Here is a 27,905-nt window from a genome sequence, read left to right as displayed (position 1 = left end):
TTATTCCACGTCATTATCTGCGGCAGACTGAACTTCGTTTGTGTGTGAATTCTGGCGTGCCTTGTGAACGCCATTGTAAGGCTACATTCTGCCGCCTAACCAAACACGACTGGGAAGCAGCGCATCGGGGAAACTTATCGCTCGGGGACTTCAGCAACTTTACATCTCGTCCACAGCACAGGCCGTGTAAAAGGCGCACTGAGTTGTGTATTCAGAAAATGTCCACTCATTTCATACTTTATTTAAATGAATATTCAGCTACCAGAACGTGCATCTGCACACAGCCAGTTATGTACAGGAGTTTGCTACTGCACCCAAATGTTGGAACATTGCTAACTGAAATTGATACAAATTTTATTTAAATTGTTTTGTACGCATCTGGTTCAAGTACGTCAGCTACATAACAGAAAAAAATAATGCTACTCATTATTGCAACCCTCGTCAGAATAAGTAAACGAACTCTGTTCATCAGAAAGAGTAACATTTCTCACGTTTACCTATCAAGTACTCGTTTAGGATATTACTTTATAAATTATAGAGAAAAAAACTTGTATGACAAATTCAGTGACGTGAGGAAGTTGATTTATGTACCTCATCTCTTTCTGTTTGAGTTTTTTAATAACTTCCATTTTTCTCGTTTCTCTCCTGTATTTTTTTTATAGAGGTGGAGCCCCTCCACGCCCACACCGGCATGATGGCCAACACAAAGGGTCTACTGCCATCTCCGAATAAGGGTTAGTATTCACGAAAGTGAGGTGTCACAGGATGTGGGTACTGCGATGTTTGCGTACGTCTGGTTAGGATTAACCATTAATACGCGCTCATCTGGAGATAGATTGGTCGAAATCTGACGAAGGGTAGCGGTTTGAAGGGCAGAGGAAAAAAGTGCCAAGGCAAGAGCCAAGGGAAAAAAACCTCTGCGAAAGTTAGGTCGGGTGGTAAGAGCAGTAGCGGTTGTCTTGCTGCCTCCGATAGGTCGTGCAAGGAAAGGCTTTGTTAGTAGTGGGTATCATCCATGTCGACACCTTGACGTTGTGCGTTTGTGCTGCTCGGCGGCTGGCGCTGGGTGCTGGTACAGAGTCCTCGTTCAGCGTCAGCAACCTGCAACAGTTAGGTTTGTTATCGATCTTGTGTCCGATAAGTCATATACCGGAGGCACAGTGTGAGGGAATGTTGGCAGATTGTTTGTGCGTCTGTGGGCGAGCTCGTCGGTGTCCCTGCTGTGGCCTGTTGGTCGGCTCTAGTGGCAGCTGATAGTTGCCAGTCAGTGTTGCTGATATGCAGGGGCTTACCGACGTTTGTCGCTTTTTGCGTATGTTAGTTTACCATAGGCGGCTATGCCCTAGCTAGCAGTGTCTTTGGCCGCTTGTGCTTCCACATGTGGTTGTGATCGTAGTTTCCCAGAGTGAGGATGAAAGGATTGTTCGAGTGTCTCGAGTTCCTGTATAGACGTGTGGCGTGTTTTTTGAATACTTCCTTGAGGGTATCAAGGCGGTATTCATGGTGAAGTTCCACGGTGCGTGTGGAGCGTGGAGCGTTGCTAATGATTCGTAGCACCTTGTTCTGTATGATCTGCAGGCGGCGCAGTCGTGTAGGAGCTGCATATCCCCAGCCGGAAGCTGCGTACGTCATCAGAGGTCTAATCAGTGTCATGTATATGGACCTCGACACCCTCCTTGTAGTTGGTTGTGGCAGAATTTATCCTTTTAATACCGGCACATACGTCTATCACAGTATCAAATGCTTTTTACTTTGTTAAAAGTATAATTTACCCAGGATCCATCTATGTCTTCCCATGACTGGTACGCGATTCAGTTAGAGACATGAAAGCAGCTTATGGTGGTATCTGACTTCACTTGACTTCCAAAACCTTGAATGAAAACCGGACATTTTCCAAACGTCTGGATGATTCTAAGAATATTTTATTGCCTGCCTTGCCTGAGACTGGAAGACAGCCTAGTAGACTGGAAAAGGTAAAGAGTCCACAGCGTGTCACACTAACTCAAAATATGCTATCCGACTAACGAGGATCTGTTATGCAATTCGCTGTAGGAACTAAATTACATTTTGCAGATGTAACTGAGACATCTGTCAACAAAACAGCAAGGAAGTGAGTACTATGTTTGTGAACTTAATGGTAAAATTATATAAGCTGCTATAAACCTTTTCACAGCTTGTTTGGGAACGTTGTAGGTCTAGACTGAAACACAGTATGGAACGATGTACGTTTTGAAACTAAAGAAGGAAACATAACATTAGTATTGAAAAGTGTACATCTGTTGAATCAAAATCTACTCCTGGCCCACATTCAGCATTGGATTGGTAAAGCCCATGCTTTGCAGCTTGCTTGGCGCTCCTCCTTGGAATTCTGTCCACAAGACTTTTCCGCTCAACCCTGTACCAGCTTCTACAGTATCCGTCCTGACGTTATCTGCAGGCGGCGCAGTCGTGTAGGAGCTGCATATCCCCAGACGGAAGCTGCGTACGTCATCAGAGGTAGCACTTCGTCGCCTTGCCTGTTATGCTGTGTAGCAGACTCTAAAGCTGTGCGGACCAGCATAACGAAAAGGCGTCCCTTGGTGGTGTAAAAAAGTGAGCTATGTCAACGCAATCTAAAGATACGCTAAAGGTCAAAAAATGGCTCTAAAAACTATGCCACCAAACTGCTTAGGCCATCAGTCTCCTAGATCTAGAACTACTTAAACCTTCCTAACCTAAGACACATCCATGCCCGGGGAAGGATTCGAACAGACGGAGCAAGCAGCCGCGATGTCCGCGATATGACGCCGCTGAGCGCACGGCCAACCCGCGCCGGCAAGCTGTTAACATCATCTGCTGTTGCTAAAAAGTTATTCACTTCTGGAGAATGATTTTCTGCGCAGTTCATTTAAGAAAGAATAACTGAAATATATTTGATGTTACGCAAGAGGAAGGACGCCTAATTCATTTCCCCTTGTCTTTATTCATGATAGATTCGCAATCTGAGCACACGTACTATCCACAACCACACTTAAGATCCAAGTCATACTCACAGATATGCGAATACAACACATTGGCTTATACCTGGGGTATTTCGTTTCCCACGAAGTGGTGGCAGACGATGCTGTGGCGTCTTCGAAGGGTGAGTTTCTCCAGTATCTCAGCACATCAGCTGCGCGAACTTGCATAATATGTTGGTAGCGCTTCGTCGCCTTGCCTGTTATGCTGTGTAGCAGACTTTAAAGCTGTGCGGACCAGCATAACGAAAAGGCGAGGGGTCTCGCTCGTTTTATCCACGACTGTACGTAGAACGGACTTGGTTCTCGGTTATGTTCAGCTTTTTGTAGATCATTTATGGAGTTCGTGTTCTCAAACAACGTGGAATTTTATTGATGGCAGTGCGCTATTTCACAGGGCCACATATGTTCGTAATTGGTTTAAAGAACATTCTGGAATGATGCGGCCACTCAGATCGCTCAGTATAAATCTCATCGAACATTTATGGGACATAATCTCGAGGTCAGCTAGTCTACAAGTAATGCACCGGTAACACTTTCGATATTATGGACGGCTGTAGAGGAGCTATAGCACAATATTTCTGCACGAAACTTCCAACGACTTGTCGACTCCATGCCACATCGAATTGCTGCGTTACGCCGTACGAAAGGAGATCCGATATAATATTAGGACGTGTCCAATGAGTTCCGCCATTCTGGACGACATGCAACACAGATCCTAACACGATTAGCAATAGCACACAAGGCTTTAGTGGCTAAAGTATTGGAATTAAAGGATATAAAATGTAGACTGGCAATGGCAAGGAAAGCGTTTCTCAAGAAGAGGAATTTGTTAACATCGAGTATAGATTTAAGTGTCAGGAAGTCGTTTCTGAAAGTATTTGTATGGAGTGTAGCCATGTATGGAAGTGAAACATGGACGATAACTAGTTTGGATAAGAAGAGAATAGAAGCTTTCGGAATGTGGTGCTACAGAAGAATGCTGAAGATTAGATGGGTAGATCACGTAACTAATGAGGAGATATTGAATAGGATTGGGGAGAAGAGAAGTTTGTGGCACAACTTGACTAGAAGAAGGGATCGGTTGGTAGGACATGTTTTGAGGCATCAAGGGATCACAAATCTAGCATTGGAGGGCAGTGTGGAGGGTAAAAATCGTAGAGGGAGACCAAGAGATGAATACACTAAGCAGATTCAGAAGGATGTAGGTTGCAGTAGATACTGGGATATGAAGAAGCTTGCACAGGATAGAGTAGCATGGAGAGCTGCATCAAACCAGTCTCAGGACTGAAGACCACAACAACAACAACAAGGGACCGTATACCGCAGGACGTGAGGTACATCTCCACTTATTATGTCCGCCCATACTCGAGGTAAACGGGTTTTAAGGGTTGGGTAGACAGATAGACGCCCAAGAAAGTGACACTAGTAGAGCTCCATTTTTACCGATTTACGTGACGAAATCCTAACAACGAAAATAGCTACCACAGTTACCGAAGATGAGGGCCACATAATAATTTCCCCTACTCTTTATTCGAAATGTTCTAGTTTCAGTCGATACATCAGCATATTAATCGTAGCTACGCTTTCGATCCAAATCACGTTTACAGGAATGCAAATAAAATCCATTTGCCTATACACGTGGTAATTCAGATCCCACTATTAATGGTACCGCGTTTTAGATGTGCAAGTATTTCCATTGCTATCTGCCTTAAGGAACACTTCCGCTAATGAACGTTTTCTGGCTGTGGCACGTCTAATGGAGAATACGAAACATTGTAAAATTTGGCAGCTACGTTGCAGTTTATTTCCTGGGGTGGTGCAGAATTATACTACTAAATTTACTCGCTAATAACAGTTTTTTGTTATTTCGATAAACATCCCGAATGATTGTCACGTAAGCGGTGACATAAAGGTAGACAATTCATGTTTTTTTTTTTTAGTCCAGTAAGCTCTATGCAACAGACTGCAGATCATTTTGCCACTTTCATTGCGAAATTGCCGGCTTATTCATGTCTGGAGTAATAATAGAGGGCTGTTAGCCTGGGTTGTGTGCTAGCGTAGTGAAAGGTGTTTGCTACTGCAAGGGAGGTCTGGTTTGTTTTCGGTTTTAATCTCGATGGAGGCAGATAGACTATCAGTAAAGGAATTTTAAGAAATTCTCGCTCCCCCAATACGTTTTATTGCTACCTTGATTCTGTACCGGCGCCCTGTGGATGTCGATATGAAACTCTTGTAGAATTTCGTACTTGTTACTGCCTACTTTTTCCGCTTCTGTCAATAACTGAATTGACTTAAGTGTGGTACTGAAGGATTTTTAACTGAATTTCGTTATGAATCTTCGCGCATTGCTAAATTTGCACACTTTCATGGTAGGTCAGCAACGGTAATCCAGTATGACTGGTCTGAACGTTGACACAGACCATTCCGCGGCCGAATGCGCATAATATTTTGCTAATTCGTAACGATCTGGGGTACTTTGTCTTACTAAAACAATTATGTTATCGCGGTAAGCTGAAATTCATTTTTATTAGTACAGTTCATACTAATTAGCGTTTCTTCTTTCATTTATATCTTATATTTAGGTGTTGTAGTTAACACACTAATCAGCATTAATATAGTCTTACATATGATTGAAAACAGTCTGACAGTTTCGGATAGTTTTTTCCAATTTCACTCCTGTGCATAGTATGTCGGTAGCACTTCGTCGCCTTGCCTGTTATGCTGTGTAGCAGACTTTAAAGCTGTGCGGATCAGCATAACGAAAAGGCGAGGGGTCTCGCTCGTTTTGTGCACGACTGTACATGCAGCCCACACGGTAATAGTGCCACCAGCAGTTTGCACAGAGCCTTGTTGACAACTTGGGTCCATGGCTTTGTATCGAACGAGGTGGCTCAGTGGTTAGCACACAGGACTCGCATTCGGGAGGACGACGGTTCAAACCCGCGTCTGGCCATCCAGATTTAGGTTTTCCGTGATTTCCCTGAATCCTCCAGGCAAATGCCGAGGTGGATCCTTCGAAAGGGCACGGCTGATTTCGCCCCCCCCCCCCCCATCCTTGACACGATCCGAATTTGTGCTCCATCCCAAATGACCTCAATGTCGACGGAACGTTAAACCGAATCTTCCTTACTTCCACGGCTTCAACGGGTGTGCGCCACACTCGAACCGTACCATCAGCTCTTACTAACATCGGGACTCATATGACTAATCAACAGTTTTCCAATCGTGTAGGGTCCAACCTATACGGTGGTGAGACCGGGAGAGGTGCTGCAGGTAATGCCGTGTTGTCAGCAAGGGCACTCGCGTCGGTCGTCTGCTGCTGTAGCCCTTTAATGCCACATTTCGCCGCACTGTCCTGAGTGATACGGTTGTCGTACGTCCCACATTGATTTCTGCGGTTATTTCACGCAGTGTTGCTTGTCTGCTAGCACTGACCAGTCTACTCAAACGCCGCTGCTCTCGGTCGTTAAGTGAAGGGCGCCGGTCACACCGTTGCCGTGGTGACAGGTAATATCTGAACTTAGTTATTCTCGGCACACTCTTGACACTGTGGATCTCGGAATATTGAATTCCCTAAAATAAACAGAATGTCCCATGCGTCTAGCTCGAACTACCATTCTGCATTCAGTGTCTGTTAATTCCCGTAGTGTGGCCATAAAATTTTCACACGAATACCTGAGTACAAACGGCGGCTTCGACAGTGCACTGCCCTTTTATACCTTACGTACGCGGTACTACCCCGGTCTGTAAATTTGCATGTCGCTATGCCAGGACTTTTGTCACATCCTTAGGTATCAACATAGGTCTGTAGCATGTTTCAAGCCAGTTAGCAGATTCTTCCACTCCAGTCGCGGCAGGTGTACGCACTGACTCCCCCCTGTTGCAGAGGAGTCTTCGCCGGCTGCTTACGACTCCTCGAGCCTCTTGGTCGCTGGGAATGTTTTCCCTCTTGTGTAGTTCGCTTTCTACGCAGGTCACCACACTGGCTTCAGTGGCAGCAACCTGCATTTTCGACACAGTCATCTTTATACTAAATTTAGAAACTGCCCAGCCACCATGTACTTCACCATGCCCTGGCAGATGACAATGACTTCGACGCCGGAAAGTGACAGCCAAACTTCAGAACGTCTGGTCTATTGTACATCTGTAGGCTAAAAGATAGTAGAATTCTGCACAAGACTTACTTTACTGTTGAAGTTCAAAATATGCCAATGGTTGTGTCAATCTATAATTTCCTTCGCGGTTAACATTTTCAATGATATTCATCTCACATTCATAACGATACCGTACATGCTGATTCTTGAAAGGAGAAAAAAGAAACCAGCCACTATTGGCAACGTTGTTTCTTCACACAGCTAGCGTCGTTACTGATTTCGAACCAACGGGTTCGTCTTCAGAGAGCTCTTCCCGTCTAAATACACATTTCTTTGGCGTTCATTTAAGATCACGACTCTTTATTGCTCCTTCGTTTCTTGGGGTGGTGTTCCCCTACAGCGAAAAACGATGGCAGAAACGACCTATGTACACGTAACTATCGTTAGTAATGATTGAATACAATGTGAACAAATCTATAATGTTGAGGTACAGTTTACTTACGTCAAAAATACCACGTCACTTTACTGTAATATTGTTTGCATGTGTTCACGACGTATACATTAAATAAAGGGTATGTACTGTGGACGATATCGTGAACACAAGCAAATAACACCGCAACAAATGGCGCAGGATTTTCGACGTAAGTAGACGTCAATATCTCAACCTTAAAGATTTCTTTACATTCTCTTCAGCCGTCATTAAGGATAGTTAGATTGAATAGATAATTTTTAAAATCAGTTTTTGCTGCAAGATACCACCACCATGAGAAATGTCCGCCACACGGAAATAAGGGGCCGGAAACTTATTTAAACAACAAAAAAGGCATATCTAAATGTGAACCGTCGTCTGAAGATCAAAGTCTTGTTTCTAAACCGGTAACGCCGCTATTTGTGTAAACAAATAGCATTTTCCGTAGTGGCTGCTTGCTGCTTCCTTCTCTGCAGAAACTATCCTGTATTCTATACGCAGCCACGGACCCAAAATGTCATGTTAAAAAGTACCAAAAAATGCATATATTGAGAAATAACGGATCTTTATATCACTTAAAAACACAAATTACGAGGAGCTTTCGATGAGTAGTGCAACACTTTTTTTCTTTGACAATTTCAGTTTGAAAAATACGGAATTTGTTGCGCGACCCTGTGGAATATTCTCAATTTATGCCCTATAGGTTCATGAAGTTCCGATCACTGGCGACACTGTACTTCAAAATGGCGTCCATAACGGAGCTGCGTTCCAAGCAGAGAACTGTCATTGAGTTTTTGTGGTCGAAAACCAGAGCATCGCTTACGGAATGTCCACGGAGACCTGGCAGTGAAAAAAAGCAAGGTGAGTCGTTGGGCGAGGCGTCTGCCATCATCGCAGCAAGGTCGGGCAAGGTGTTCGATCTCCCGTGTGCCGTCTGGCCGCACACAGGTGTCGTTCCTGTAATGGCGGAACGTGCGGACACTCTCATTCGGGGTGACCAGCTGATCTCAATCAGACATCGCGCTGCAATACTGGACGTCCCTGCTGGTAGTGTTGACACACCAGTTTGCGTACTCGAAAGTGTGTGTCCGCTGGGTTCGTCTCCGCCTAACAGAATAACATAAGGAGTAGCGAAGGATCACCTGGGAGGGCCTGTATGCGCTCAGTGTACAACTCTGCTGGTCGACGTCTGATCCGACAACGTTTTGCTGCAGTATTAACCTCCCTGAAATCTGGACAGAAGAGCGGATCAGCTTGTGGAAAGCGGCCAAGGTCACTTATTGTTAGTTATACAAGAACACACACAACTTTATTACTTAAACCAATGCACAGTTTTCTCTTTAAAACAAATAAGATCAATTCACGGATCAGGGCCCAAGTAACTTCTCCAGAATATAAATGATTGCTTTCAAATAAATAGAAGGATGTAGAGTAACGGCTGAAGGCCTTACTTAACTAAAATCACAATATCTTCTCAGCTAAAGGCCGAAATAATATTTCATACCAGCTAAGGAAATTCTTTAAAAGCCAAGAATTTACAAATTCCGGCTAAAGGCCATATTAAGGAAAATTCATGTTAATTCTTCGGCCGAAAGCACAATTTAAAAAATTTTCTTTACGTAATAAAAGAGAGACTTTAAAGATAAGCCTTTACACAGTACAACAGGAAAACGTCTTAAGAAAACTTGAAGTATCTTGTCGGCTGAAGGCCCAAGCAATTAGTCACGAATAATTAACGACAACCTTAAGATAAAAATTTACAGAACACGGCAGAAGGCCGTTTCAAGAATTCAACGTAGTTAAAGAGAAACCTTACAGACAAGGATTTACGTATTAAAGCCACAGATTCTGAAACAAACGCGACTGAAGGACTAAATATAGAGCAAGAAGAATTGTAAATGAAACACTGCTGAAGGCCTAATCTTAAAGTTGTTATAAAATTTGGCTGAAGACCATATACTAAACATAAAACAGACAATATTAATACGCGGCTGAAGGCCTCGCACAATACCTGCCACCAAGTAAAATAACAATCACAAACAACAAACAGTGGTCCAGAAGGAGACGAGGTACTGGCGAAATTAAAGCTGTGAGGACGGGGCGTAAGTCGTGCTTGAGTAGCCCAGATGGTAGAGCACTTGCCCGCGAAATGCATAGGTCCCGAGTTCGAGTCTCGGTCCGGCACACAGTTCAAATCTGACAGGAAGTTTCAACAAACAGTGGTGATCAGAAGTGTTCCAAGGATCGGCCTGGGGAGGAAACTCTAACCACAGTTTAGGTGAGACCGACAGCCAAGCGTAACACTACACAATCGGGTTGCAGCACGACCTACGGACGGCTGACGAACCAACCAATACCTGATCACTTTCCCTCCACCCAATCAACAGCACGACAACCAAAGGTACCAGCGAAGACGAGAATCGCAGCAGGATTATCTCTTATTAATGCCACACACACACGCCTTGACTAAGGCAGAATAAACACTCGAAGAGAAAGAGAGAACAACATCAAACTGTAAAACTACACGCCGTGTCGGACAGCATGAACACGGCGAGGAAAACACACTGCTGCAAAAGTACGCTAACGACAAGGCCAGGTAACTGGAATGTTGACGGCCACAAGGCAGAAGATACTGCTGGTGCACTTCACTAATAAGTTATAATCATTACCAAAGTTAAACACCATACGGGGATCTTCAAATTTTATAGTCCTGTCCTCCTCAGTTGCGCTCAATATTACGGTATATTAATAATTTTTACTTATGGACCGTCTGACAGTCCAAAATCATATATTGGTACAGATACGTGGATGACATTATTTGTCTGGTAGATGAGCCAAGTGCCCACATCTCGTGGTCGTGCGGTAGCGTTCTCGCTTCCCACGCTCGGGTTCCCGGGTTCGATTCCCGGCGGGGTCAGGGATTTTCTCTGCCTCGTGATGGCTGGGTGTTGTGTGCTGTCCTTAGGTTAGTTAGGTTTAAGTAGTTCTAAGTTCTAGGGGACTGATGACCATAGATGTTAAGTCCCATAGTGCTCAGAGCCATTTGACCCATTTTTTTTTTGATGAGCCAAGTGAAAAAATAGATGAACTCCATTCAGAAATAAACAAAGCTCATCAGAACATAAAATTCACACTTGAAAAAGAAAAAGAAAATCAAATAAATTTTCTTGACATTACAATTAAAAAAGAAAATGGTAAACATACATTTAACATCTTTAGAAAACCAACAGCCACAGACACAATAATACATTCCACATCCAACCACCCCCACAGCCAGAAACTTGCAGCACTAAGACACATGTTACATAGATTAAACAGAATCCCACTCAGCAAGAGAAACTATGAACAAGAAATGAGTACAATCATACAAATAGCTAGGAACAACGGGTATGACACACATGTGGTACACAAGCTCAATCAAAAAATAAAAACACAAATAAAAAAGAAACACAACCGTTCCACAATACAAAAGAACTCACAAGCTGAAAACTTACAAACACACTCAACAAACACACACAATGACAACACCACACAGAAAATAACAAGATGGTACACCATGACCTACACACAAGTTGTGATGCAGTATACATAGGCATCACATGCAGGAATTTTCAAACAAGATACAAAGAACATATCAGATGTTGGAGGTGTGAAACAAATCATTCCACATTTGCAGAGCATTTAAAACACTACAACCATCATCCTACAAACATGGAACAAGAAATGAAAATAATGAGAATAAGCAACCATGACAAACATCTTATACAAATGCAAGAAAACTTCCACATCCAGAAAGCCATAGCAGAAAACAAACATGTGATAAATGAACAAACACACATCAGCACAGGCTCCCTACTACACTTAGTAAAGGAAATGATAACATAAAATAAAATAAAATAAAATAAAATAAAATAAAATAAAATAAAAAATAAAATAAAAAACAAAAAAGAGAACTCTTCCCCACATCATCTGGAGACACACATACACTCACACAGGAAAAAAATACACACACACACACACACACACACACACACAGCACAAAAAAAAATATATCACACCAAAAAACACACACACACACAAATGCATACACAAACAGACCACAGATACTTCAATAGTTACACTCATAACTTTGGCAATAAAATTCGATCTTTGGCAAAAACATTTGACAGTCGTCAACAGAAACCAAAACATTGCTTTAAAACAAGCGTTCTGTACATAGTGTTGTGGAATGGCGAAATAAACCGCAAATTGGCGTTCATAAGAAGAAGAACAACACCAAAAATGCAACAGGAGCGTAATATGTAGGAAATTGTCCACGCAACCTGTAAGTACAGTTCAAAACATTACTACTTAATAGGAAATACCAACCACCAGAACTGTTTATAACCTATAGGCACAATGACAAAAATGTAAATAAAATAGCTAACATATGTACATATTCCAGGCCACTGATGATGCCTTGCAGAAAATAAAGGCGAAACGCGTATGGCACTAAAATTCTGTTTTATTCAGTTGCTGTCAGACGGTCCATAAGTAAAAATTATTAATATACCGTAACCATACAGGGAGTCGGCTGCAAAATTTTTCCGACTCCGGCACACCATTACGTTGCTGCTTGCGGGGACAGCCCAGGATGCAACAACTGGCAGTTAACGAAGAGATGTCGCAACAGTTGAGCTTTCATGACAGGTTCAGTGATTACTCAACTCCAGTATGCAGGTACGGTGGGCGACGAACTGAGCAGTTCTCGCAGCTAGTTCTCGCAGCCGACGGCGCGTGCAAGCCACCAGCGTCCCCGGCCCGATTACACGCCGCAGAGACTTGCTCGCTGCTTCGCCGCAATCGACCACCTGCCACACACACCATGACACGGAAATGTAACTTCCACACCAAAGAAGTTGCAGCAGTACCAGTACCGATAAACGTTGCTGCTGCCACTGATGGAGGCAAGTGTGCAACTCGTTCAGATGGCAACTGAGGGAGGAATAAGACGCCACTCATGCCCAAAAGGAAAAATGGCATTGACGCGAGCCGACCACGGCTCACTCCCGACAGCCACGAACTGCTTCCCACAGAGGGCATTCCTCACTGGGCCAGAGAGATGGGACTCGGAAAGGTGCGAACTTCGGGTTGTAATGTGGATAATAGAACAGTCCAATGAAGTTCTGTGACCTCTTCACAGGTGCCCAGATTTGTGTAAGGCTTTTCATTGACGTGGAGAAGGAGAACTTGGATTGCTTTTTTGTACGACGGGCATGCTGAACACGTTTCTTCAGTTTACTAAGGGCAGCACAATACACGTGCGAGTGGATCGTTGTGCCATGAGGGAGAACGTCAAACACAATAGTCCCTTCTGAGTCCCAGAAGACCGTCGCCATGACTTTACCAGCTGAGGGTGCGGATTTAAATTCTGCTTCCGAGGAGAGGTGGTTTGGCGCTACTACATCGATTGCCGTTTTATTTCTGGTTCGAAGTATAAACCCATGTTTCATCGCCTGTGAACGATGTTCGACAAAAAATTGTTAGTCCAGCAGCATAACGCAAAAGTCAAAAGTGAAAATGCCCACTCGGTTTAAGTATGAAGTCACCGTTGGAGGCATACTGACGGACGGAACAATAAACGAGGGTTATTCGGAAGGTAAGGAACGATCGATCGCGAAATGGGAAATACAGTGAAAATCTGATGAATCTTTGCACAGATGCATTGGGCACTGTGTCTAGTAAGCCCGTCGATCACATCATGTCGTTCTATTTAGTTCCGAGCTCACACTTACAACGTAAAGATGGCTGGAAATTAGCGTCTCCCACCAACTATGAGGGCCTGGTGAAATATTTCGCCTGAAGCTATGCAACCCACATAACTGTCATGCGGTTCGTTTTACACAACAATTCTCGGACGCAATCTGCAGGGGCAATGAAGATGCTCCTGCAGCGTTTTCGATGGGAAGTGTTTGATCACCCACAATACAGCCGATAATTGGCTATCCCTGAGGTTCATCCTGCTCAAATGAACCGCTGGCTATGAAGACAATATATTGACACAGACAACGAGCTGCAGTCCAGAGCAGAAAATTGTCGAAAAGCACTGGCGGCTGTCTTCTAGGGAATTGAAAAGCTTGCACAACGCTACGACAGATGTCTAAGTCTGAGCGGCGACTGTGTAGAGAAGTAGCTGGAAGGTGTAGCTAACCATTGCAAATAAAACAGTTTTGATTTTCACTGTGGTTTCCATTTTGTGACCTATCTTTCTTTCATTTTCCGAATACCCCCAGTACAAAATGAAGAGAAATTCGCGCATTCGTACTTCGCAGAGCGATTCCTCATATACTAGCCATACAAAAATGTCTGTCACGAAGTTTTGTCCTGAGCATATTTCTGGCAATAAATGGACGTCAAAGATTGGCTTCTTGCAACACTGTAATCACATGTACGGTAGCTTCATCAGCATATACAAGTAGCTGACAGGGTGTCGTAGACAGGGTGTTGGTTTAGTATGCAGAAGGTTGCTGGGTCGAGGCGTATATATTTTTATTTGCTAAATGTAGTCTGCAAGGTACGGTTTCTGGCGTCTTAATGGTCATACAGCGATTACAGTGGATCTTTCAGAAAACATTTCCACTTAAATACTACGAACACAGAAATGGAAATACAATCGTTTTCATTGCTCAGCTTTTTAAGAAGATTTTTGCAAGTCGTGGAACGCGAATTGTTTCGCAACGCTGCATCTGCTAGGTTCCAAACTGTTTCCTGTGTGCTCTCCCCCGCGATCCCTTTGATTGTTGTTGGTTGGTTGGTTTGGAGAAGGAGACCAGACAGCGTGGTCATCGGTCTCATCGGATTAGGGAAGGATTGGGAAGGAAGTCGGCCGTGCCCTTTCAGAGGAACCGTCCCGGCATTTGCCTGGAGCGATTTAGGGAAATCACGGAAAACCTAAATCAGGATGGCCGGACGCGGGATTGAACCGTCGTCCTCCCGAATGCGAGTCCAGTGTCTAACCACCTTTGATTGTTATTGGCACTTTCAGGTCCTTTACATTTCGTTAGGGCCTTACGTCAACAGTAGGGCTGGCAACATGCTATGCAAATAATTCCCAAATTCTGTTACCATTTGTATGTATTGTCACCATGGAACCATTCATTATGTTTTTTAACATTGAGTCTGATGAGCGCATGCTCTTTAGTAAATACCTTCATGCGTTACTTTTATTACTATTACTATTAATAAAATTATAAACAGCCGACCAGTTGCAATGGATAAAGAATTCTTTACCTAGGTTTCGACAAATATAAATTTGTCTTCTTCAGAAGGTGGCCAAAGGACAATCATAGCTTAAGTAGAAAAGTATGAAACTTAAGCTAAGAATAAATTTTAACACAAATTAGAGAACTCTTGCATTCCAGAAATATGATAACGACGACTGGTACTTACAATTTTACATTAGTAAGGACTAATGTACAATCGCCGTTTTTGCAAATGTCGGTATAGATCCATTTGTCAAAAATGAAATATAGCCCTAGAATTAGGGTTTGTCACGTAAATATAAAATAGTACATGGATCTTGCAGAGCTCACAACCGACTGAGTGTAATCGGCAGCGTAGTTACTCTGAAACCAGGGCAGGTGGCGCTCGTGCAGAGAAACATATGTGCCAATTGGCGTACAAAGGCAACGTGTAAATTATCAGTATTAATAACGTCCTTAGGTAGAGTAACAATAAAAAAGGAAGGCAATTATCACTCCCGTTATAACAGTATGGGAGCATTGGTACAAATAATGTAGTTATACATAAAAAAAGCAGGTGGAGCTTACGCCGAGAAATTTACGCCCAGTGGCATATACAGCCAAAATATAAAAATTACATTATTATATTAGTGAAGCCCACAAACGGTATATATGTCAGAACTTTAAAATTGACAATAATGGCTCTTGACAAGAAAGAATTAAGAACACTGGTACACGATACTGTTAATACACATTCGCAGGCAAAACCAAAATTTTAGAGCCAGACAAAATCACATAAGGGCCGATGTAGTAGCAAACATACATCACGAGAAAACCACCATTACATAAGAGGTAGTGAGCTTAAAGCACTGAAGGTGCATCATAGCTTTCTGAGGAAGCTATTGTGCAGCTATGTTTAAACTATTATTATTATTATTGTTATTATTATTATTACTATCGATGGAAACGTGGAAACATCACGTCCGTTATAGTTAGGGAAACAGTGTAATTCGAAAACTAACATTCCCAGTTAACGGTGGGATGAATCATGCAGAACAAAAGCTGTAATAGAGGTGATGCGCGCTAGGTGGAATAGCCCGCTAAGACTAATGACGTGTTTATATCGTTCATCAGACAGCAACTTGTTGCTAGCGGAGTAACGCGCCCATGAGAAACTCCATGTACATTCGTACACATTGTAGCTCCTTCTTTTGTTATTCTAAAACGGAGTGGCAGACGCATGGCATACACAGACAGTGAATACGTGGATATGCTTCTGGTCCTTTCCTACCTGATAACCGGGCTTATGAGTGTGCTGCTAGATATCCTGGTTCACGTCATCCAGATAAAAATGTGTTTCATCATCTGGAACTGCGCCTTCTGGAGACAGGTTGTCCCCTTCCGACATCACGCGACAGGTCGTCCACGGACTCGCCGTACCCCAGCTACTGAGGAAGTTATTCTGGAGCTCACACACCAAGAACCGCAACAAAATACACGTAGCGCAGCTAGGCAGCTGCGTGGCTCAAAAGGCAAGGTAGTTGACCAACACCTGCATGGGAATGCAGTTTTGTGAACGGTTCCAACAACGGGAAGCCAACGACGACTTCGCTAACACTGTAATATGGTCAGATGAAATAACGTTCACACCTGAGAGCGTCTTCAATAAGCACAATCCTCACCATTAGTGTGAGGTTGACCCACACGTCACCCGCGACCGTGGATATCAGGTTCGCTTTGGCATCAACGTCTCGAGCGGAATGTGGGCAGACAGGAGTTTGTATCCCTACTTGTTGCCCGACTGGTTGGCTGCACGAAGGTCTCATGCATGGCACTCAAACTATTTGCCTGTCGCACTCGAAGAGGCTCCACTTCATATTCGGCAGACGATATCGTTCCGAGATGGTGGTGCGCCTCCATACTTTGCAATCAATGCGCGACGATATCTAAACAGAGCATTTCCAGGAAAGTGGCCCAGGCGGGGAGGAGGGATCCAGTTATACAGTTACCGCGTTCACCTGACCCGGATCCTCTGGACTTCAACCTGTAGTAACACTTGAAGGAGCATGTATATTCTGCTCTGCCGACACATTTGGAAGAACTGGTAGTGCGCGTTCATGCTGCTCTTGTATCTGTGGATGAAGTCATGTTGCCGCAGCTGTAGGGTCCAGCGGGTTGCGCAACGTTTAGACGTGCTGGGAGTCGCTTTGAACGTCTGCTCTGAGGACAACGTATTCTTTCTTGACAAAAAAGAAAAACACCTACAGCCGTACTTATGATTATATTTTATTTTGCCGCTACCAGTTTCGACGCTTCATTGCATCATCTTCAGGCTGTTTTGATGCGGTACAGGGTGATACGATCCCCATGCATAACCCATCAGTTATTCACAGATAATCTGAAACTCACGTGTCAGCATTCCAGTAAGAGGCTGGCAACTGATGGGTTTTGCATGACGAGAGTATCCACCCGTACCACATCAAAACAGACTGAAGATGACGCAATGAAGTGTCGAAACTGGTAGCGACAAAATAAAATAAAATAAGGACGTCTGTCGGTGTTTTTATTTTTTGTCAAGATAGTAAACGGCCGTCCTCCCAGAGACGTCCTGCTAAAAGGATGGACATACAAAAACGTATTCTTTTGTAAACGTCATGCGGTCATTAATATTGAAATTATTATTGTCACTTGTTGCTAATGTGTTACATTTGAGCGGACGTACTGCAAGTACTATAAATAACTAGTAGATGCTAAGCTACTTAACTGTGAAATCATCTCGAAATTCATGTTGTTTTGTTTAAACTGCCTGTTTCTGACTTGTCACACCACATTTCTGTTATGTTCGCCGTTACAAAACACTGTACTACGCAAATGTCGGGTACGTGTGGATTAAGAAATGGTGTATACTACGATATTATACGGCAGAATGAAACTGGCACATAAGAACAAACACGCCTCGATCCAGAAACGAACCCTCGACCTCCTGTAAGCTAACCCAAAACGCGATCCACTGCACGAACTGCACAGCAAAAAAAATGGTTCAAATGGCTCTGAGCACTATGCGACAACTTCTGAGGTCATCAGTCGCCTAGAACTTAGAACTAATTAAACCTAACCAACCTAAGGACATCACACACATCCAAGCCCGAGGCAGGATTCGAACCTGCGACCGGAGCGGTCGCTCGGTTCCAGACTGTAGCGCCTAGAACCGCGCGGCCACTCCGGCCGGCCCGAACTGCACAGCACTACGGCGATATACGGACAGGTATACTTGCCGTACGTGTGATTACAACATTGCCAGATTGCCTATCTTTGACGCCAATTTACTGCCGGAAACATGCGTAGGATGTCAGTTTGTGAGGGACATTTTTGTAATGCCAATAAGTGAGGAATGACGCTGCGAAGTCTGAGTGCTTGAACTTTTCTTCACCTTGTATACCATATATATTTAAGAAATATGCAGTCTCTGTCTGTCTGAAAGTTAGTTATAGTACTGTGTAAAAATTGGTACTAAAACTGTCAAGAGCTTTTTGAGATTTTTCGTAATAACCGTAAACAACGACTTTTTTCATATGATATTAGTGTAGATGGCTATTTCTTAATAGTCTTAATAGTTGTGTCGTTTATTGTGTGCTGAATTAAATCTTACATCATGTCATTCATTGACGTATGCACTGCATATGGTTGGAATAAATTTTGTTAGTAGTTAGTGAATCTTTTACCTTTTTGTATACTCTACGTTTTTGTCAAGGCCAACATCCATTATTCAGTTACAAGGCGCACCACTTTGATACCGTTAAATACGTTGTGCGATAGTTATTAATTTAGTAGCCGAGCTGATGGGGACCGATCTGTCTCTCAGCAGCACAGCTGGTATCCGTGCAATAGCTTTCCGAGAGGACACGCTCGGTTGGCCTTTCGCGTAGTAAGTAAAGTTTCTCAATTTTGTTATTGTTTCTGATGTTGTAGTCTACATTTCTTAAATCACATCAGCCACTCTTACAATGGTGACAGAACTGAATTCATATACAATGTGTTTAGAACGCCAGCCTGCGTCAGGTGGCGCTGTAATCCGCCTTTGACATGTAGACACCCACAATCTACTCAGCAGCGGACAGTACTCCGTACTAACATTTTCTTTGACGCAACCACACAAAACATTTTGTAGCGTTAAGCAGTATTGACCATGATTAACAATCACTGTAGCGATTGAAAAAGTGATAGCCGATTCCAGTTGTCACTATAAAGTATTATCTGTGATTATGTCAAGGAGGATGTTACGTGTGCAGTGAAAACGTCAATCACTACCTACATGACGACGTGTGAGGCTGCAGCTCTGTGACAGTACGTGTGTATGTTGTATGTTTCAGCCACCACAACTGGCTGCCTCTTGGAGTGGAGTCCGAGATGCGACTAAAGAGGGCAACGTCGCGCCGCAGATGGACCTCCTGGTGGGGAAGTACATTGGCGACGAGGACTGCCTCTTCATCAACGTCAGCACGCCCAAGGTACATCTCAGTCACAGCTACTCTGACCTATATGAAAACAGTGCACTATAAGGGCAGTAGGATCATCACACCTCTTAGAAGATTGAGGCTCGACTTCAGAGACAAACAAAAGAGCTACTCAGTTGGGCAACAGCTACCGTCTAGGCAGCAGCAAATCAGAGCACAGTGTTTCGTTTGTGAGCTGTAACGAGCTTATAGTAACAAGAACTGTTTTATTTTTTTTATTTATTGTGCACATTTTAGTGAGAATTGTTAAATTTGTTGCGTATTTGTGTATCCAGTCGATACGGTTCCATGGTGTTATAACACTGTGGTGTATATGTCCACTGGCTTTAGTATGGATATGGACTGTGACTGGCAGGTAGGAGTGGCCGAGAGGTTCTAGGCGGTACAGTCTGGAGCCGCGCTACCGCTGCGGTCGCAGGCTCGAATCCTGCCTCGGGCATGGATGTGTGTGATGTCCTTAGGTTAGTTAGGTTTAAGTAGTTCTGTGTTCTAGGGGACTGATGACCTCAGAAAAATGGTTCAAATGGCTCTGAGCACTATGGGACTTAACTTCTGTGGCCATCAGTCCCCTAGAACTTAGAACTACTTAAACCTAACTAACCTAAGGACATCACACACATCCATGCCCGAGGCAGGATTCGAACCTGCGACCGTAGCAGTCGCGCGGTTCCGGACTGAGCGCCTTAACCGCGAGACCACCGCGGCCGGCTGACCTCAGAAGTTAAGTCCCATAGTGCTCAGAGCCATTTGAACCATTTGACTGTGACTGCTGTAGTCCGATGCGAGCTGAGTTGGTAACGCTTCACCCAGAACTGCAGGTAGTGCTGGTATCAGCCATGCAGGTTGAGGCTGTTGCCAATGGGCTTCACTATGTGGGGCTGGATGTAAGGAAGCAAAGTACTTCCAGCACGTCTAGTGAATCCCCCGATTTGTTCACCACTGTGACTCTCCCTGGTTGCTGTCCACATTGAGGATAATGCCTCACCCTAGCCAAGTGAGCGGTCGTTTCAAGGTGAGGCAGGCAGCGAATGAGGGCGCTATATACGTGGCTGACAAAAATCCTGAGCCAAGTGCCGTCACTTGCTCTGTTCCAGAAGAAGCTTGCAAGGTCTGGGCAGTCACAAAAGGTGGGATTACTGCTTGTTGGGAGCTCCAATGCCAAACATGTAATGGAGCTTGTAAAGGTTATGGTGGTCTACAAGGAGAAGAAATCCAGATCACACTGTGTATACCTGGAGGAGTCATTCCAGGCGTGAAACGAATGGTTCCTGATACCATGAAGAGCACAGGGTACAGCCAACTGCAGGTGGTGGCTAATGTTGGTACTAAAAATGTGTGTTGCTCTGGATTGGGAGAGTTTCTCCGTGGTTTCAGACGACTAGCTCAAGTGGTAAAGATTGTCAATCTTGCTCGCGATATTAAGACAGATCTCACCATCTGCAGCAGCATCAACTGGACCGACTGTGGATCTTTCGTGCAGAGCCGAATGGAGTATCTGAAGCAGAGGCTCACACGGTTCTGTTACCGTGTAGGTTGAAGGTTTCTCGACATAGAGTGGTGAGGTTTTGGGGTTGGGTTGGGTTGTTTTGGGGGAGGAGACCAGACAGCGAGGTCATTGGTCTCATCGGATTAGGGAAGGACGGGGAAGGAAGTCGGTCGTGCCCTTTCAAAGGAAACATCCCGACATTTCCCTGGAGCGATTGAGGGAAATCACGGAAAACCTAAATCAGGATGGCCGGACGTGGGATTGAACATTCGTCCTCCCGAATGCGAGCTTTTGGGTTCCCCATAATAGGTCACGGGTCAACCATACACAGCAAATGGCTACACGGGTAGTGTGTGTTGCGTGGAATGGACTGAGCGGTTTTTTAGATTGGAGAGTCTCGGGAAAATGGAGAAAGGGCTTCAGTCTCAAACGACGCAGGACGAAAGAGCTCGACGAAATAGCCACACAAAAAGACTGGAAACTTCCATACGTGACACCAATACTCAAGAAAGGAAATAGGTGTAGTCCTATGAGTTACGGACCAATATAACTGACGTCAGTTTGCAGTAGGGTTATGGAACATATACTGTGTTCAAATATCAAAAATTACCTTAAAGAAAACGGTCTGTTAGCACCTGGTCAGCAAGGATTCAGAAAATACGTGATATGGAGCAACATTCTTCGACTGTTTGCAGATTACGCTGTTATTTACCGTATGGTAAAGTCACCAGAAAGTTAAAACCACATGCAAAAGTATTTAGACCAGATCTCTGTATGGTGCGAAAGGCGAGAATTGACTCTGAATCACGAAAAGTGTAATTTCATCCAAATGAGTACTAAAATGAATTCACTAAATTAAGGTTACGCAATAAATTGCACAGATTTAATGGCTATCAATTCAACTGATTTTCTACGTGTTACACCTATGAATAATTTACACTGAAACGAACATATAGGTAATTCTGATTGAAAGGCGAGCCAATGAATGCGTTTTATTGACAGAATTCCTAGAAGGTGCAACAGGTCTACTAAAGGCGTTGCCTACATCATGCTTCTTCGTCCTCTCCTAGAGTACTGCCGCACAGTGTGAGATCCTCACCAGGCAGGATTCATGGAGGACATCGAAACCGTCCAAATGAGCCAGCTCGTTTAGCATTATCGCGAAACGGGGGAGAGAATGTCACGGATATGGTAAGTGTGTTGGTATGACAATCATTAAAACAAAGGCGTTTTCGTTCCGGCGAGATCTTTCCACGAAACATCAATACCAACGTCCACCTCTGAATGTGAAAAATTTTGCTGTCACCAGCCTACATAGGGAGAAATTGTCATCGTTACAAAATAGGAGAAATCAGAGCTCGTACAGAAATATTTAAATTTCAATTTTTCCACACACTGTTAGGAAGTGGAACATAGAAAAATAGTCTACAGATGATGCGAAGAACCCTAATCCAGGCACCTGATTTTGAACTGTAGCGTAGTTATGTAGATGTAGATGTACTTATGTCCATGTAGTAAAATTTAGAGAGGGATAAGTTTGTGTAGAGAATGGGGCAAAGCAGAGCTGCAATTTATTAGTTATTACTGTTTTATTCCGGTCTTCATTAAATTTTGCTTACTTTACCCTCAGGACAAGAGAATGATCAGTGTCTGCATAAGATTTCGTAATCTTATTTCAAACACATATGTATGTAATACATAAAGCGGAAATACTGTTTCCAAAAGTTCTATTAGAGTTCTTGGCCAATTTACTTCAAATTTCTACATGATCACGTAATGAACATTTGGGCAGACATAGGCTACATATTTTTAATATACACAGTACAAAAATACAAATAAATACATATGTATGTATGTTCCACATCCCAACCTAAACCCATCGGAGCGACTGCAACCAAACTTGGTACACATATCATTTACTGTCTGGAAAGAATCACTATGGGGGATAACAAACACCCACCTATCGAAGGGGGTGGGATGAGGGTGACACAGCAACGCAAGAATACCCACGCTTCAGTTACCCTGTGTTTGAGAATGAGAGTACTTAAAGACTTGCAACAAACTGTACACAAAATTTCAAACCTTTACGAACCTTTCTCTCGTTGATCACTCCAACAAAATGATGAAAGGAAAGAAGCTTGTGGTTTATTATATTTTCACTGTTCATACTGTGAAACTCAAACATGAAGCATGAAATTTAAATTCATTAATTCCTTACTACTAAATCTATTCATGACACAATTTTCAGACAGTATTCAGACATATCACTGAATATACAAGAAAAATTACATAATTGTGCAACAGTTAGTTCAGGATATATGACGTCATAAACCCTAAGATACACTATGTGATCAAAAGTAACTGGACAGCCCCAGAAACATACGTTATTCATATTAGGTCCATTGTGCTGCCACATACTGCCACGTACCCCATATCACCAACCTCAGTAGTCATTAGACATTGTGAGAGAGCAGAATGGGGCGCTCCGCGGAACTCACGGACTTCGAACATGGTCAGGTGACTGGATGTAGATGCAGATGTAGATGTAGATGTAGATGTCACTTGTGTCATACGTCTGTACGCGAGATTTCCACTCTCCTAAACATCCCTAGGTCCACTGTTCCCAATGTGATAGTGAAGTGGAAACGTGAAGGGACACGTACAGCACAAAAGCGTACAGGCCGACCTCGTCTGTCGACTGATAGAGACCGCCGACAGTTGAGGAGGGTCGTAATGTGTAATAGACAGACATCTATCCACGCCATCATACAGATATTCCAAACTGCATCAGGATCCACTGCAAGTACTATGACAGTTAGGCGGGAGGTGAGAAAACGTATTTCATGGTCGACCGGCTGTTCATAAGCCACACATCATGCTGCTAAATGCCAAACAACGCCTCGCCTGGTGTAAGAAGCGTAAACATTGGACGACAGAACAATGGGAAAAGCTGTGTAGAGTGATGAATCACGGAACACAATGTGGCGATCCGATGGCAGGGTGTGGGTATGGTGAATGCCCGGCGAACGTCATATGCCAGCCTGTGTAGTGCCAGCATTAAAATTCGGAAGCGGTGGTGTTATAGTGAGCTCGTGTTTTTCATGGAGGGGGCTTGCACCCCTTGTTGTTTTGCGTGGCACTATCACGGAACAGGCCTACATTGATGTTTTAAGCGCCTTCTTGCTTCCCACTGTTGAAGAGTAATTCGGGGATGGCGGCTGCATCTTTCAGCACGATCGACCACCTGTTGATAATGCACGGCCTGTGGCGGAGTTGTTACACGACAATAAGATCCCTGTAATGGACTGGCCTGCACAGAGTCCTGACCTGAATCCTCTGGGATGTTTTGGAACGCCGACTTCGTGCCAGGCCTCACCGACCGACATCGGTACCTCTCCTCAGTGCAGCGTTCCGTGAAGAATTGGCTGCCATTCCCCAAGGAAACTTCCAGCACCTAATTTAACGTATGCCTGCGAGAACGGAGGCTGACATTAAGACTAAGGGTGGGCCAACACCATATGGAATTCCAGCGTTACCAATGGAGGGCGCCACGAACTTGTAAGTCGTTTTCAGCTAGATGTCCACTTTTGATTACATAGTGTCTGTAAGAAACTGCCGCACGTTTTAATTTATTATCGTACTACGCATTTTGCAGAAGGAATCCACATATGTCGCAAAATTTATCAAGAAAAATGTATCATTGTAAGATACATAGGTCAGGAGATATGACATCATGAACATTGAGCATTTCCCATCACATACCTGCATTCTAGGTTTTTTTATTGAGTGCTCTACGAATTTGTTGTGGAGAAAATTCATTCGCTTTAAAAATGCTCATGAGGTATGTGAGCTCCTCTTGCAAATTATCTTTATCGAATATAGAGTTCGTCCTATGCACTAAGATCTTAAGAACACTTATGGTCTGTGAAGGGTGATGGCAGCTACTGGCATGTAGATATAGATTTGTATGTGTTGGTTTACGATATACGGCATGTCCTAATCTGCCACCAACTTTACTGCGAACGACAACATCCAAAAAGAGCAGGCAGCACTCTTTTTCTATTTCCATAGTAAATTTGATACTAACATGGATAGTCTTGCGACTTAATCTGAGGATGGCCGGACGATACGCGGCTGAAATATCTATGGAAAAAAATTATTTGCACGGCTGCATGCCCGAAATTTAATAGACTAACACGCGCTTTCTTTTTTTTCTTCCTTTTTTGCATTTGACTGGTAGGACAGATAGTCTTTCTTAGCCAAATTTGAATTCTGTTGAATACCTATTTTATTTTTTTGAACATCGAAAGCTGTATCCAGTAATCACATCCCTTTCAGAGCTCTGATTGCAGGTTTTCCTTTGAAGATGCTGTAGTTACGAGTATCTGTTACATTTTCTTCCGACAATCTAATTTCTTAAGTTTCTAGAATACAAATTTTGTTTTTCTCTAAAAATACCACCAGTTCTGTTTGTTTACCAGATTTAAGTAAATAATTTACTTTTAAAGTCTCTAAGAAGAATTTTTAAAAATTTTATTTTGTAAGTGGTGGATTTTTCTTTCGAATTATCACCTGGGGTAGTACACTTTCCGCACTACAACTGTCAAATTGAAAGTTTGGAATTATATTCCAGGATTAGATAGAACTGTTAGTCCGAAATTTTACATTTTATTCATGTTTTAACCACAAGGTTATTTGGTTCTTTCCATCACTAGGAATTCGAATTCTTATTCCACGTTTGAGATCTGTGGCCAGATTTCACCTATAGCCTTAGCAATGGCACTTCACTGGGTGCTCCATCCGGACCCAGATGGAGGGATATTTTTTTACGAGATTGTTACTCCCCCCACTGCTCCTTCGCTATCACGTGCGGGATTGGGCCCTGAGCCTATGACCGGCACTAGCGAAGTTGCTACTCCTCGTTATTTTAGTCGTTTTTCGGCTTACCTCCAATCCACATGTTGTAATTGTAAGACTTTTCATTGCATACAACTTGTCCTGTAATTCTTCTTCACTTTGACTCGGGATACCAGTATAATCAGGGAGACTTATTACTGATATCTTTGCAACTTTTTATCCGTCATGGCTTTTCGACGTATAGATTGAACACTAATAGCGAAAGACTTCAGCTCTGTCTTACACCCTTTTTAATCCGAGTAGTTCGCTCTTGCTCTACGATTCTTACCTTTGCGTCTTGCTTTCTGTACCTTATATTACATATCTTGCCTATAGTCTATACCGATTTTTCTAAGACTTAAGAACTTCCCTCACTATCTTCATTGACGAACGCTTGTTCTGCTCCACGAATTCAATGAACGTATCTTAGTTATTTTTAAGTCCTGCTTCCATTATATCAAATGCAACGTCAGAAGTTTCTCTCTGATGCCTTTATCTTTCCTATAACCAAACTGATCGTCATCTGCTCCTCTTTCTTTTCTTCTTCTGTATATAATTCTAGTTAGCAATAGTAATGTAAAGCAGATTGTACGATAGTTCTAGCACATATCTGCGCTTCCTGTCTTCGGAATTGGGTTATGATATTTTTCAGAAAGTATCTCCAGTCTTATAGCACCTACAAACCATCTTGAATAGTCGTTTGGTTGCCATTTCTCGTAACGATTTTAGTAGTTTGGAAGGTATACTATCTATGCTATACGCCTAATTTGATCACAAGTCTTCCAAAGCTTTGTTAAACTCCAAAAAAGGATCCCCTATGTTCTCTACACCTACTCCTATTTCATATTCTTGTCACATTATCAGGAAGCTTCTTCTCCTCGCAGAAGCCTTCAACGTACTCTCTCCATGCATCAGTTCTACATTAAGGAGTGTAATTCCTCTTGCTATTAATTCATCGAAGGTTATTTTAACTTTTCTATATACTGTGTCCATCCTTCCGGGGACCATTTCTTTTTCAATTTCTTAACATTTTTCGTGAACCTTTTCCCTTTAGGTTTCTAGCACTCTCTACTTATTTCATTCCTAAGTGACTCATATTGGTGTATCAATGTCTTACACCTAACAGATTTAAGATTCCTTATTTCGTAGATCGATTGAAATATTAATTTGTTATCCACGGTTTCTACGCTGTTTCCTTCTTTGAACCTACATTTGTGTCTCCAACTTCAGCGATTGCCATTTACTCTTAAAATTCACCATATTGTGATCTGAATATATATATATATATATATATATATATATATATATATATATATATATATATATATATATATATATATATATATCTGCTCTTGAGTGCGCCTTACTATCTACCACCTGGTTTCGCAATCTGTGTGTCATTTTGTGTATTGTTTGGTGTCTGGACGCTTTTTCAAATAACACCTCCTCCTCTTGTGATTTTTGAACAGTGTACTCGCTATTACTAGCTGAAATTTTTTGCAGAACTCATTTAGTCATTCTCCTGTCTTACTCTTACCACCCTATCAATGTCCTCACATGCTTTCTCCACTTTTTGTTCTGCTTGAAAAGCAGCATATGTACTTGAATTACGGTCGTTGGCGCTGGTTCTGTCGATTCTGATGTGAGCAGCCCTTTTACTACACTGTTCACTGTTCCCTGTTCATGACGAGTCTTACTCCCATCACACCATTTTCTGCTGCTATTGTTATCACCGTATGTATATTTGTCAAACCAAAAATTCTCATCCTCTTTCCACTTCACTGGCCCCCCACTATATCTAGTTTGAGATTTTCATTTATCTTTTCAAATATTCTAGCTTCCTTACCACGATCAGACTTTTCACATTCCACGCTCTTTTTCGTACAGTGTTTGCCTTTCATCGGTTATTCAGTCTTTTTCTCGTGGCACCGTAGCAGTACTGTTGCATTTCGGCAGTCCAAAGAGCTTCATTTGATTTCAATGCAATCAGACTGAGATAACCTTTATGTAGAAAATATTATTCGAAACACAAATATGTTTTGTAAAAAATGTATATTTTCATAATCGTAAATATAATTTTTGTACAACGGGTGGGGAATATAGGGACACAGATTTCCAAACTATAATAGAATAGAAAAAATATAATATGATAAATTTCAATTGATAGTCGCCAAATATCGAAATAATTCCGAAAACTTCGTGTTACAGTATGAGCTGCAAATATCGA

At 42.8% G+C, this 27,905-nt stretch overlaps 1 protein-coding gene across 1 annotated transcript in view; it reads left to right on the top strand.

Annotated features, from left to right (window-relative positions):
• Positions 1-27,905, top strand: part of LOC126106563 (esterase FE4-like) — a 173,932-nt gene that overhangs the window by 9,684 nt on the left and 136,343 nt on the right. The window contains exon 2 of the mRNA XM_049912906.1: positions 19,153-19,290. Within this exon, the coding sequence (XP_049768863.1) occupies positions 19,153-19,290 (138 nt within the window). The remainder of the gene's footprint in view (positions 1-19,152; positions 19,291-27,905) is intronic.

Source organism: Schistocerca cancellata, chromosome 10, assembly GCF_023864275.1.
Source record: "Schistocerca cancellata isolate TAMUIC-IGC-003103 chromosome 10, iqSchCanc2.1, whole genome shotgun sequence".
NCBI classification, from domain to species: Eukaryota; Metazoa; Arthropoda; class Insecta; order Orthoptera; family Acrididae; genus Schistocerca; species Schistocerca cancellata.
The sequence above is the reverse complement of the archived record's forward strand: the minus strand, read 5'-3'. Positions and strand labels throughout refer to the sequence as shown.